General features: G+C 46.5%; 2 protein-coding genes across 2 annotated transcripts in view; one reads left to right on the top strand and one right to left on the bottom strand.

Moving 5' to 3' along the window:
- LOC141106899 (uncharacterized) overlaps nucleotides 1-9847 on the bottom strand; it is a 32822-nt gene extending 22975 nt beyond the window's left edge. The window contains exons 1-6 of the mRNA XM_073597827.1: nucleotides 9695-9847; nucleotides 4495-4600; nucleotides 4229-4360; nucleotides 4019-4142; nucleotides 2873-3942; nucleotides 47-224 (exon numbers count right to left, since the gene is read on the bottom strand). Coding sequence (XP_073453928.1) covers nucleotides 47-224; nucleotides 2873-3942; nucleotides 4019-4142; nucleotides 4229-4360; nucleotides 4495-4572 — 1582 coding nt within the window. The 5' untranslated portion in view covers nucleotides 4573-4600; nucleotides 9695-9847. The remainder of the gene's footprint in view (nucleotides 1-46; nucleotides 225-2872; nucleotides 3943-4018; nucleotides 4143-4228; nucleotides 4361-4494; nucleotides 4601-9694) is intronic.
- Nucleotides 9840-14152, top strand: part of LOC141106898 (uncharacterized) — a 29776-nt gene continuing 25463 nt past the window's right edge. The window contains exons 1-2 of the mRNA XM_073597826.1: nucleotides 9840-9951; nucleotides 13885-13925. Of these exons, the coding sequence (XP_073453927.1) occupies nucleotides 9950-9951; nucleotides 13885-13925 (43 nt within the window). The 5' untranslated portion in view covers nucleotides 9840-9949. The remainder of the gene's footprint in view (nucleotides 9952-13884; nucleotides 13926-14152) is intronic.

Here is a 14152-nt window from a genome sequence, read left to right as displayed (position 1 = left end):
ATATATTATGGAATATATGGTGGGTGGAGGGGGCACTGACAGTCACCTAAGTACAGCTGCCTCCGAATCTCCCCGAAATACCACACTAAACTCCCTTTAAAGGGAAAAAAAGAGACCACTTCCTGATAAGCTTTGGTCACTTCCGGCCTACAGTGAGGATTTGCGTTCCATAGGTCGTCCTTGCTGTCCGACTTCCGGGTTTTTTGAGGCTCACGGGCGGGGCTCTGCGATCCACGAGGGTCACTTCCGGGTTGTTGCGTTCCAGGTGATTTCCTGATCCTGCGTTTCGAGCCTCAGTGCGGCTCTCCGGGGATTGGGCGCTATCTTGCTGCACTACATCTCCCATAATGCACAGAAATCTGACCCGGTGGAATGTGTTGGGGGGGGGGGGGTTGTTCTGTGTCCGAAAAAGTCCAGTGTGACCATACTGGCTTTATTCTATGAGGGGTACAAGGAGCTGGGTGCAGTAACCCATAGCAACCAAGGATAAGTGCAGTAATCTATAGCATCCAATGCTAACTAGTAACCGGTAGCATCCAATGCTAACTCTAGGAACCCGTAGCAACAATTGCTAAGTGCAGTAACCCATAGCAACCAAGGATAAGTGTAGTGACCCATAGCTAGGAGCAGTAACCCATAGCAACCAAGTCTAACTCTGGGAACCCGTAGCAACCACGGCGTAGAGCAGTGAGCCATGGCAGCGAACAATGGGCGCAGTAACCCCTTCAGCAAACTAATGTAAGAGCAGTAACCCATAGCAACCAATTACAATCGTATCTTCTACCTGCGTGAATTCATTAGTATGAATGATGGTTGGTTGCTTTGGGTTACCACAATTAGCATTGCACCATTCTTCCACCATTGCTGCAGCCATCCTAAAAGCCCCCACCCCAGTACAGTACAGAAGCCCCCTCCACCAGTGAAGACTTTGGACCAGACCACCCTCAGTCCTGACTATGGACCAGGGCTCCAGTACAGACACTGGACAAATTCCCAGTGAAGACTATGGACCAGGGCTGACTACGGACTTGGTCACCCAAGTTCAGGCTATAGACCAGGACCCCCCATTCTCCCCAGGGAAGACTATGAACCAAGTCAACCCCGGTGCAGTGCAGACTGTGGACCAGGACACCCCATATTCCCCCCAAAAAAGACTATAAACTAGGCCACCCTAAATCCTAACTTTGGACCAGGGCTTCCTAGTGCAGACTGTAGACCAGGATACCCTCAGTCCTAACTATGGACCAGGGCTCCCTAGTGCAGATGATGGATAAGGGTTTCAGTACAGACTGTGGAGTAGAACCCCCAATCCTGTTGAAGACTATGGACCAGGGCTGACTGTGGACTTGGTCACCCCAGTACATGCTATGGACCAGGGCTCCAGTGCAAATTGTGGACCAGGACCCCCCCCCCCCCCCATTTCCTCCAGTGAAGACTATGGACCAGGCCAAACTAAGTGCAATGCAGATTGTGGACCAAGACACCCCATATTTCCCCAGTAAAGAATATGGACCAGGGCTCCCTAGTGCAGACTGTAGACCAGAACACTCCAAATGCCACCCTCAGTCCTAACTATGGACCAGGGCTCCCTAGTGCAGACTGTGAACCAGGACCCCTCCCTATTCCCAATGAAGACTATGGACCAGGTCAACCTCAATACAGGCTATAGACCAAGACTCCAGTGCAAATTGTTGACCAGGACCCCCCTTTCCCCCTAGTGAAGACTATGGACCAGGTCAACCCCAATACAATGCAGACTGTGGACCAGGACACCCCATACCCCCCCCCCCCCCAGTAAAGACTGTGGACCAGGCCACCCTAAGTCCTAACTATGGACCAGGGCTCCCTAGTGCAGACATGGACAAGGACCCTCCATTCCCCAATGAAGACTGGATCAGGTCACCCCCAGTGCAGACTGTGGACCATGATCCCTATTTAAAAAAGTAAAGTTCTATGGACCAGTAGTGCAGGCACCTTTTCTAAGTCTCAGTAATTTGAACTGGTGCCATTGAAAAGAATGGGGGTGTGTGATTTGTCATGCATATTTGATGTCCAAAGTCTCATGACAAATCGCACAAGGCTTAAGGCTCCATTCACACTTGTGTAACTTTGGACACTAAAGTCGCATTACAAGTTGCACCCCATGTCTTTCAACGACAACCGCTCAAATATGTACGACTTATAGTCACAACTACTTTAAAAAGGTTCCTGCACTAATTTGGTCCGAATTTTTATGCGACTTGAGTGCAGAGACTGCAATGTAAGTGCATGAAAGTCATACCTGAATGTTATACATGCGACAGTTGTGCAACAGTTGTCCATTATCATTGGTCAAAACCAAGGTCGCATCCAAGTTGCACCCATCCAAAGTTGTATCAACCTTGGACTTTGAAGTCGCACTAGTGTGAATGGAGCCTAAGGCTCCATTTACACTTGTACGACTCCAAAGTCTCCTAACTTTAAAGGGCAACTTTGGATGGGTGTGACTTGTTGTCCCTCTGCAAAGTCAGACCCACTGTTGCATGTAAAACATTCAGGTTGAACTTTCATGCAACATTTGAGGGTTAACGTTGAAGTCTACGGCCCTCAAGTTGCAAGGAAGTCGGACCAAAGTAGTGCATGAACTACTTAAAAGTTGCTACTACTTTAAGTCGCACGTATAAGAATGGTTATCATTGGAAAACATGGGGTATGACTTGCCATGCGACTTTGATGTCTAAAGTCGTATGACAAGTCGCACAAGTGTGAATGGGGTGTAAGTGAGGCCAAAAATGACTTGGATGAAGAAAAAAAAAAAAAAAAAAAACCAAAGACACCATTTTATTTTACGTTTTTTTTTTATTTACATGTTCCTCCCCACCCCCTAGTCTGCGTGTGTCTGATAGTGCAGCATCAGCAAAGCCTTTTGAGCGAAGCGTTTCCCGCACACAGAGCAGCAGTACGGCTTCTCAGCAGCGTGGACCTTCTGGTGTTTGAGGAGATCCGGCCTACAAGTGAACCTCTGGCTGCAGTCCGGACAGGAGAAGGGCCGAGAGCCGCCGTGCGTCCTCTGGTGCTTCATGCGGTCGGAATTGGTAGAGAAGGGTTTGCCGCATTCAGAGCAAGGGTAGGGCTTCTCTCCCGTGTGGATCCGGCGGTGGACGATGAGGCTGGCGCTGCAGTTGAAGCTCTTGCCGCAGAAGTTGCAAGAGTAAGGCCTCTCCCCGGTGTGAATGCGCCGGTGCACCGTCAGGTGGGCGTTGCGATTGAACCGTTTACCGCAGTCCGGGCAGGAGAACGGCCGCTCCCCTGTGTGGACCCTCTGGTGAAGGGTCAAGTGGGCGCTACAGCTGAAGCATTTGCCGCATTCGCTGCACGGGTAGACCTGCATCCCTTTGTGTAGTCTGTGGTGGACGGAGAGAAGGGAGCTGGTGGGGAAAGTCTCTCCGCACTGGGAGCACAGGAATGAACGCATGCCCTTGTGGACGACTTGGTGCCGGAGGAGCTCTGGGCCGCTACTGAAATTTTTCTGGCAGAAGAAGCAGAAGTGTGGCCTTGCCCTGACATATGCCTGGCGGCCCTGAGTGTACTGGGTCTCTGCAGAAAGGGCGTTCATGGAGCTCTTCGCTCTGGAGAGCGGTTCCTCTTTAATCCTCGGGGGCGCAATGTACTGAGAAAGGTCCAGAGGTGTGTAGATGCTTGGGTGTGAAGTACTTATCTGCTCCCATGAGATGGGCTCCTCTTTAATATGGAGATGGTCATATTCCGAAGGTGTATACATTTCGGCATGAGATAGATCTTCTTCTAGGAGAGGTTCCTCTTTAATATGAGTAACTGTGTACTGCTCCTGTTCTGTCAGGGTGGAGATGTCCAGGCGTAGAGGTTCCTCCTCAACATGATGTTCCTCGGGTTCCTCCTCGATATGAGCTGAAAACTCTACTGGAGCACCTTCAGATAAATCTGCTAACAAAACATTATGGTCAGGTCATTAGAATACAAGTCTACCCTTTCCTAAAAGACCCCGGGCTTTGCCTCTTACCTGGAGATGTGATGGTCTGGTGGTCCTCCATCATGACGTCCTTGTAGAGGTCCTTGTGCCCTTCTAAATACTTCCACTCCTCCTTGGAGAAATAGAGAGTGACATCCTGACACCTTATAGGAACCTGACACACACAATGATACAGTCACCACCCAGACACATCCCTTGTCTGTTACTGGATAATGCCCCAGAATTCCCAACACCGCTCACCTCTCCTGTCAGCAGCTCAATGATCTTCTTGGTGACTTCTAGAATCTTCTTATCATTGTTTCTCTGGGGTGTCAGGGAATGAGGTAGAGGCAACGTGATGGTCAAACGGTTATCAGACTTGCCAGATGGGCTCTAAAATGAGAAATAAAAGAAACGCGAGTGATGTCATGTGACCTCCCAGACCCCTGCTCACCTCTCCAGTCAGGTCTGTGTTTTATTAATAAAAATAAGAGTAATGTCATGTGACTTCCCAGAATCCTCCTCACCTCTCCGGTCAGCAGGTAGATGATCTCCAGGGTGAGGTTTAATATTCTTTCGGTCATCTCACTCCTCTTTTCCTCCATCTTCAGGTTGGGAGGCCCGCTGTAACACCTTCAGAAGTAGAAAATGGGTAGGAGACAAATTCCCAAGAATTAGGACAACTAAGCCGACCATGAAATACACAATATTTGTCATTATAGTTTATGTATGAGATAAAGACCACTATGAAGCCTCTTTTTGGCAATATCCCCTTAACAAAAATTGGCAGATAACTAGGAGGGGCCTATTGAGTGCAGAAAAATAATATCAACTTGGCAACTTGGATTTGGCTCTGGTCTCCTCACACTTGGCCACCTCTAGTGAACGCTTTGCTTAAAGCTCTGATCTCCACAACTATGGCCACCTCTAGTAAACGCCTTGCTTACAAGCTCTGGCCTCCTCAACCATGGCCACCTCTAGTGTACTCTTTGCTTACAAGCTCTGGTCTTCTCACCTATGGCTACCTCTAGTATAATGCTTTGCTTACAAGCTCTGGTCTCCCCACCCATGGCCACCTCTAGTGGATGCTTTACTTACAAGCTCTGGTCTCCTTACCTGAGGCGATCTCTAGTGTACGCTTTGCTTATGGGCTCTGGTCTCCCCAACCCTGGCAACCTCTAGTGAACGGTTTCCTTACAAGCCTCCTCTACCATGGCTACCTCTGGTGTACCCTTTGCTTAGAAGTTGTGGTCTCCTCAACCATGGCCACATACAGTATAGTGAACGCTTTGCTTACAAGCTCTGGTCTCCTCACCGATGGCCATCTCTAGTAAAGGCTTTACTGATGTAGCAGGGATCTGGCTATCTTACCTGCAGTATCAAAAGACACGCTGCAACTTTATATGATATGAGCACCATTCTTGATTCAGGTGCTCAGGTTACTTTCCTGCCCAGAGACTTTTACAAGTGGTATTTATCGTATATATGCCCCTGCAAAAATTGGAAGATATAGAGATCCAGGGTATTCAGATGGAGGATTACCCTTGTGATGGGTCCCTGCGGATCAAGTTATTGTGTGATCCATTGAGGGTTGGAATGCCTCAGAATTGTGAGACACTGGCCATTGTGTGTCCTTGGCTGCCAGGGTCAACAAGAAGTTTGTTGATCGTAGGGACCAACATAGATCCGGTGAAGCGGTTGCTAGTCCCTGTTGTCCCCAGATGTGATCTCTTACCCTCAATGTCTGCAGGAGGGCCAGAAGTGTCTCCCTCTCCCACAGTGGATGAAGAAGGATCCACAGCAGAAGCGAAAGAGACTGATCTGCAGGAGGCAGAAGCAGTCAAACAGGAAGAAGAGGCTAATGCCAGAGCCAGTGGAACAGAGGAAACGGAGGGTCATTTCCCATTTCAAGAGACCAACCTGTGACGTATTGGGTAAGAGCTCCAAAGAAATTGTCCTCACCCCTCAAGGGACTCTTGACATGCCTGACCTGTTCACTGCTACTTTGGTGAAGGGCAACCCTGACTCACCCCTTGGCACAACTGGTAGGGTAATCCCTATAAAGGGTGGCCTGTGGGCAGGACAACCTCCCTTCCTATGTTAATTGGTAGGAGGTTCCGAAGAAAGTGTAAATTGTTGTTTCATGTGTACATTAACCTGTTTCCTTCTGCATGTATTTGAAAGCATGTACTAGATCGAGGACTGTTACTTCCTTTGGAGGACCAAAGGTTCGTTAGTGGGGGGAGGACGTAGCAGGGAGCTGGCTATCTTACCTACAGTATCAAAAGACACTCTGCAACATTGTTGCAATGACACTGTTTCCCCTCTAGTGCCAGCTAAGACTCTGTGTCATTACATCCTGCCAACAGAGTGATTAACACCAGGAAGCAAATCATACAGGAAAATGTTCCAAGACTCAAGTTTCACATTAACCACTTGCCGACCAGCTCTTGTACATATACATCGGCAGTTTAAAGATGGATACCTCGGTAACGGCAGCAGCTGCTGCCACAACCGAGGTATCCATGTTTTCGGCCGGCGGTTCTGTGTACGATAAATGGTGGTCTCTGCGGCAGATTTGCCGCAAGATCACCATTATCGGTGGCGGGAGAGGTGCCACCCCCCCTGTTCGTGGCTGGGTATGGAGACGAGTGAGGGGAAGATGGCCCCCACCCGTCTCCATACCATAGCAGGGCGGAAGCAATGTCATAACGTCACTTCCGCCCATACATCTTAAAGGGCCATTTTTTGTTGTCATTTAAGTCCAAATATGAGATCTGAGGACTTTTTGACCCCAGATCTCATATTTAAGTGGACCTGTCATGCTTTTTTCTATTACAAGGGATGTTTACATCCCTTGTAATAGGAATAAAAGTGACCCAATTTAAAAAAAAAACAGTGAAAAAATAAATAAAATCAAGTAAAATAAATAAGAAAAATTTTTTTTTTTAAAGCGACACGTCCCGACGAGCTCGCGCGCAGAAGCGAACGCATACATGAGTAGCGCCCGCATATGAAAACGGTCATCAAACCACACATGTGAGGTATGGCTGCAATCGTTAGAGCGAGAGCAATAATTCTAGCCCTAGACCTCTTCTGTAACTCAAAAGATGCAACCTGTAGAAATTTTTAAACGTTGCCTATGGAGATTTTTAAGGGTAAATGTTTGTCGCCATTCCACGAGCAGGCGCAATTTTGAAGCGCGACATGTTGGGTATCAATTTACTCAGCGTAACATTATCTTTCACGATATAAAAAAATTGGGCTAACTTTACTGTTGTCTTATTTTTTTATTCAAAAAAGTGAATTTTTTTTTTTTTTAAAAAGTGGGCTTGTAAGACCGCTGCACAAATACTGTGTGACAAAAAGTATTGCAATGACCGCCATTTTATTCTCTAGGGTGTTAGAAAAAAAATATATAATGTTTGGGGGTTCTAAGTAATTTTCTAGCAAAAAAACTTGTTTTTAACTTGTAAACACCGAGTCTGAAAAAGAGGCCTCTTTAAGTGGTTAAGATTTAACTGTATGGAACTACAAAAGACCAGCATGCTTTGAGGGCAGGAAAGGAGAGACTCCATTATGATTACCTGAGGAGAATTCGAGGCGGAGGAAGAGATCAGACCTGAGGGAAAGATGCTGTCTCAGGTGATTTCACTGCACGATTTGGGCCTCCGCCGCCAGTCGGGACATCCAGCCTGAGAGAGGGGGATCCCAGGTGCACATCGAGGTGCACCTGCACCGACGGTGAAGCGTTCCAGTGTGAGGTGACCAGTTGGGTCGCCAGGAGAGCCTGCTGTTCCAGGACCTTCATTTGGGCCTTGACCGCAAGCTTGGGTGGTTTTGCCCATTTGCAGGAAACAGGGACACTGCACCACAGAAGAAGTTAAATGGACACAGTATACAGACATCATTGCTGTTAGTGATCTCGCTGACACTTGTAGTGCCACAGGGCTAAAGGATAAATTAATTTCCGGGGACACTGTATACAGACACCATTGTCCTTTCACCTGGCTGAGAAATATCCTGCCTTCTTCATTTGATAATCCGGGCCAGTTGTGTTGTTTGGCCCTGCTCTTTAGAAGTTTAAGTGCACCAACGAAAGTGGCTAGCTGAAGACGCAACGTTTTATCTGTTCTTCAAAAGGACTGAAGCTACTAGTGCCATACGGACCCGCACACACATATTGAGGGCTCTGTATATGCAGTGGGTGTGCGCGACAGTTTATCTAGGTAGTTAAGCCATTACATGTTGATTTGAATAAAATGTTTAAAGTTGGGCCTGTGGAGTCAGGGGACAGAAGAGAGAGGCCTGACACAAAGAGGGACTGAACAAACTTAAGCGGCTCCTCCGGGGGTAGCGCTACACTTACAAGCTCTGATCTCCTCATCCATGGCCCCCTTTATTGTACACTTTGCTTACAAGCCCTGATCTCCTCACCCAAGGCCACCTCTAGTGAATCCTTTGCTTGCAAGCTTTGGTCTCCTCACCCATGGCCACCTCAAGTGTACGCTTTGCTTACAAGCTCTGGTCTCCTCACCCAAAGCTACCTCTAGTGTATGCTTTGCTTATGGGCTCTAGTCTCCTCACCCATGACCACCTATAGTGTACGTTTTGCTTACAAGCTCTCGTTTCCTCAACCATGGCCACCTCTAGTGTGCACTTTGCTTATGGGAAGGCATAGTCCATGATGTACTTTGCATCTTACAATGAGCTATTCCATCTTAGACTCTGTCTACCGGCAAACCAAGCATGTAGTAGGGACAGGCAGGGACAGGCAGAGGTGAGGAGCAGCATCCTGATTTCTAAGGATGAGGATACAGCAGGTGGGCACATCTAAACTGGTGATTTTTCTGCATGAGGACAAGAGGGCCATAACTAGGGTAGCCACCTTATCCCTTTAAACCCGAACACATATGAATTACACAGGTTCTGAGGCTAATTTATAGCAGACAAGTGAATTTAATTACCACCTTAATCAGCCACAGAACCTGTGTAATTAATATGTGTTCGGTTTTAAAGGGATGAGGTGGCAACCCTAGCCATAACAGAGACAGCCACCTGCCTTTGCCTATCAGCCCATACACTCTTTGGCATTGACTGGGTGCTCCAAAGTTGTATTGAGCCGGTTGATATTCCTAGGTAGTCATGATCCATGAAGCTGCCCAACCCTGATTGGACCATCATCATGAACCATTTTGCTCATGCCTTCCCACCATTTTTTTTTTTTTGATGCTCAGGTAGACATCTCTGGACAGTGTATGCAGAGTCAGCCATCTCAGAAAGTTTGGCCAAAAATGGTGTTGTTGATGGGCAACCATTACTGATAAGGTCTAACCATCTACAAGTACACTGTGGCTGAGTCACGTCAACCTCTTGCCATTATTTTCTGATGCTCCAACTTGCTGATTTATGGTGATCACAAATGTCCGTATATTGTGGATGTACTCTCTTTGGTCATCAACCTTTTACCTTTTACTATGTCCAATTGTTATATAAAAAGTTACCAAATTAGGATAGCGGTGTGGCAAGGAACAAACGGCCAACCGTAATCGACAGGTGGGAAACTACTGTCATCACCTGCTAGGTATCTTGCATGGGGAAGCAGTCAAAAACACTTTTCACCCATTATTTTCCATCTACGGTGGCGGCCAACGAACATAAACCTTTCTGCGTCTCTTAGACAATTGAAGGAAAACACCCAAAACACCCAACAAAACGTGTCCTCACCTTCTCTGGATGGATATCAGTGTAGCAGGAAAAGAGGTCTCTAAATCCAAGTTTATCCCACCACTTCCTGCTTCTGCGTTCCAAGCCTCACTCCCAACCCATGACAACTGGCACAGGGGGCGGGGTCACTCTTAAAGGGGTAGTCCTTTCTTCCTTTACCCATGATGCAACGCTAGCATCTTCCTGTGGCTATGTCTGTCCGTGTGAGTACAGAACTCATTGCTGGTGGAGCGTAACTACGTCTTCTCCTGTCACATGTGAGTAGACTGAGACAATGATACATAGTGCATGCATGGAGCACTACTGTTACATTGTAACCAAATATTGGCAATTAAATGGCAATAATATGAATACACGTCACATCGTACGCCCCACCAAGTTCCGCCGCGCTTTCCATATGCGCAAATGTAGGCGATCCACTGCGAATTCTTGTTTTTAATGAAAGTATTATCATGTGATCTAATAGTATAATAAAAAAATAAGAGAAAACTGCAACAGGACATCACTTTTTATAGGATTTTTTTTTAATGCTTACAATAATATTTTATTCTATTTTTAATTTTTTTTATTATTATTTATTTACAAAATATATGTTTGTATAATAAGATATATATACATAATTAAAATTATGTACTGCTTATCAAAGCAAATATGCAATTCTATTGATATTATAACCTTTTATTATTTTTTTTTTAAATATTATTTAATATTTATTATTATTTTTCAATATTTTAATACATTATTTAATAATATACTTTATAAATATTATAATGTATCTCCTACAACTAATCAAAATTTTTATTTTATTTTTTAATTCGACTTTTTTTATATTCTTTATTATTTAATAATATAATTTATAAATATTATAATATAGCTCTTACAGCTGCGCTATCCAACTGATTAAAAATGTTTGCAAACGCACCCCCCCCCCTTTTTTTTTTGAGGGCCGGTTCACATCTGAATTGCACAAGAGCGTCCTCCATGTACTTGTGCGACTCCCGTGCAATTCAGTGTGGTACGATTTCGCAGCCCATTAAAATTTTGAAACACCCCCCCCCCCCCCCTTTTTTTTTTTTTTTTTTTTTTTTTTTTTGAGGGTCGGCTAAAATCTGAATCTCACAGGAGCAAGGTCCACATTCCTGAGCGGCTCCCGTGCAATTTAGTGCAGTTACGATTTTTCAGCCCATTAAATTTTTGCAAACACCCCCCCCCCTTTTTTTTCGGGCTGGTTCAAATCCGAATGCGTGGTCCACGTTCTTGTGCGACTCCCGTGCAAATCAGTGTGGTACGATTTCGCAGCCCATTACATTTTTGCAACTCTCCCCCCTCTGTTTTTTGAGGGCCAGTTCACACCTGAATCGCACAGGAAAGCGTTCTGCGTTCCTGTGCGATTCTTGCATTCAGTGCCAAACGATTTTGCAGCATCGCACCAGAACGCAGAAAAAGTAGCGTACGCACTACTTTTTCAAAAACGCACTGCACCAAGTCGCATTGGTATTGTGGCGCAATGAGATCTGGTGCCCGTAAATGCACTGCGTTTGGGATCTGCTTTTGGGGCGTGGTTCGCATTATACTGGCACCCGCAGCAGATTGCAAAGGCGGGGCATTGTAAACGCATTGCGGGAAGCGCGCACGGAACACGGCTTTTCCCACACCCCATTATGATGTGGACCGGCCCTAAATAATTTTTAGAAAATGTCATTTTTTATAACGTGAAAAGCAGCCATCCTTGGAAATGGATCCAGCGCCCTCAGCCCTTTGGCTTATGTTGGCAGCAAATCGGGAACCGGCATGGCGGGTGTCGCTGGGAGACCAGCAAACGTCTTAAAATGGTCACTGCCATCTAGTGGACAAAATGTGGTATTTTTTTCTGAAATACTTTAATTAGAAAAAAAAAAAACACATTTTGCCCACTAGATGGAGAATGAAGTCCTAGTATTGGAGAATATTCCTGCAGCCTGGGCGAAGGCTTGTGACATTCGTCCAACGAATGCTTTATAACTAGACCACTCTATGTGCTCCACCACCCTGATAGGCTCATTCACCAGATGACACGGACCTCAATTTATAAGGGTCAGAAGCACATTTCACCAACGTCTCCAAATCTCTCATTGGACAAAAAAACCCCAAAAAACATTCAAATAGGAAAACCCAATTGATCCATAAAGGATTGTTTTTCCATCATTCCAACTCCATAGGTTCTCTCAATGTGGGAAAGACAGAAACAGCAAATCCAGCCCAATAGTCTAAGAGCTGGATGATAGCCCATGCACCCAGAGGGTGTTTGACAGGCAGCGAGGAGGCGATATGTCCTAGTTTAGATGAGTTGTCAAAGGGCGGTAAAACCAAGGCTCAGACACCTGCTCCCCTTGTAAATGAGCCCTCATAATGCTTTATTAACCTCCTCATTAGCGTGTTATAGCCGAAAGATGGCCTCCCAGAACACACCCCGTGCATATAACCCCCCCCCCCCCCCGGTTATTGGCTTCCCCTTTCCTCAGCGCTGTCACTGTGTGAGGAAAAGCGAGCCGATAACCGGCAATCCTGACACTGTTTTGTTTAGTTTTGTTTGCACTGATAATCAGGTCAGCCCCAGCAGTTCCCATCAGTGTAGCTTATCAGTGCCGCCTCATCAGTACAGTCTCATCAGTTCTGCCTCCTCAGTGCCGCCTCATTAGTGTCCATCAGTGCCGCCTCATTAGTGCCCATCAGTGCTGCGTAATCAGTGCCGCCTCATTAGTGCCCATCAGTGCCGCCTCGTTAGTGCCCATCAGTGCCGCCTCATTAGTGCCCATCAGTGCCACCTCGTTAGTGCCCATCAGTGCTGCGTAATCAATGCCGCCTCATTAGTGCTCATCAGTGCCGCCTTGTTAGTGCCCATCAGTGCCGCCTCATTAGTGCCCATCAGTGCCACCTCATTAGTGCCCATCAGTGCCGCCTCGTTAGTGCCCATAAGTGCTGCCTCATCAGTGCCATTCAGTTCCTCCTCATCATTGCCCATCAGTGCAGCTTATCAGTGCTGCCTCATTAGTGTCGATCAGTGCCGCCTCGTTAGTGCCCATCAGTGCCGCCTTGTTAGCGCTCATCAGTTCCTTCTCATCATTCCCCATCAGTGCAGCTTATAAGTGCCCATCAGTGCAGCCCCATAAGTGCTGCCTAATTAGTGTCGATCAGTGCCACCTCGTTAGTGCCCATCAGTGCCGCCTCGTTAGTGCTTATCAGTTCCTTCTCATCATTGCCCATCAGTGCAGCTTATAAGTGCCCATCAGTGCAGCCCCATCAGTGCTGCCTCATTAGTGTCGATCAGTGCCGCCTCGTTAGTGCCCATCAGTGCCACCTCGTTAGTGCTCATCAGTTCCTTCTCATCATTGCCCATCAGTGCAGCCCCATCAGTGCCACCTCATTAGTGCCCATTAGTGCCACCTCATTAGTGCCCATCAGTGCTGCCTCATCAGTGCCCATCCGTGCCACCCCATCAGTGCAGCTTATCAGTGCTGCCTCATCAGTGCCACCTCATTAGTGCCCATCAGTGCCGCCTCAACAGTGCACATCAGCGAAGAAGAAATTATATTTTATAACAGAAACAAAGAAAGTTTTTTTATTTTTTTCAAAATTTTTGGCCATTTTTCGTTTGTTTAGGAATAAACAGGAAAACCAGCAAAAGAAAGCTCTATCTCAAAAAATTATATAAATGTCATTTAGGGTACAGTGTTGCATGACTGCGCAATTGTCATTCAACGTGTGACAATGCTGAAAGCTGAAAACTGGCCTGGGCAGGAAGGGGGTGAAAGTGTCCGGTATGGAAGTGGTAGAACTGTCCTTACATTAAGTACACTGAGAAATATGAGAAGCTTCATGCAAGCATGGAAAGACTCTGCTCTACAGTAAGGTCCCAACGCAACTAGAAAGTTCCGGGCGCCATAAGCTGTATTAGAAGTAAATCCCAGGCTTGTCCTTACACTCAGGGTAGGTACCATGAACCAGCCTGAGGATGTCACCTGCTAAACTTTCCTCGATGCGTTTCGTTGAATGACTTCATTAGGATTATAAGCAGGATGCAGCATCCCCAGACTCCTGATGAAGTCCTTAAGAGAGCTCCTGATGAAGTCAGTGCCGTGGTCTGATAATATTATGAATTGTTTCCTTTTGTCACCTTCCTTTCCTGTTGGTAAGTTCTCCTTTCTTTCCAGGGACGTCATGATGGAGAATCAGCCGCCCCTCACATCACCGGGTAAGAGGAGACTTTATTGTAAAGGAGAGAGTAGTAGGGAGGGTTCCCCATCATCTGAGAAACACATAGAAACACATAGCACTGATGAGGCAGCTAACAGTGGAGCCCAAACTGTACGGTGGTGCACATGTTATCATCTCTTTAGAACTGCATGCAATAAAATACTTTTAGGGCTGTAAGGCAAAGGTAGTCTCTGGTTTCATTGGATCACTAGCAGTGGAACAAAA

This window comes from Aquarana catesbeiana, linkage group LG08 (genome assembly GCF_042186555.1).
Source record: "Aquarana catesbeiana isolate 2022-GZ linkage group LG08, ASM4218655v1, whole genome shotgun sequence".
Lineage (NCBI taxonomy): Eukaryota > Metazoa > Chordata > Amphibia > Anura > Ranidae > Aquarana > Aquarana catesbeiana.
The sequence above is the reverse complement of the archived record's forward strand: the minus strand, read 5'-3'. Positions and strand labels throughout refer to the sequence as shown.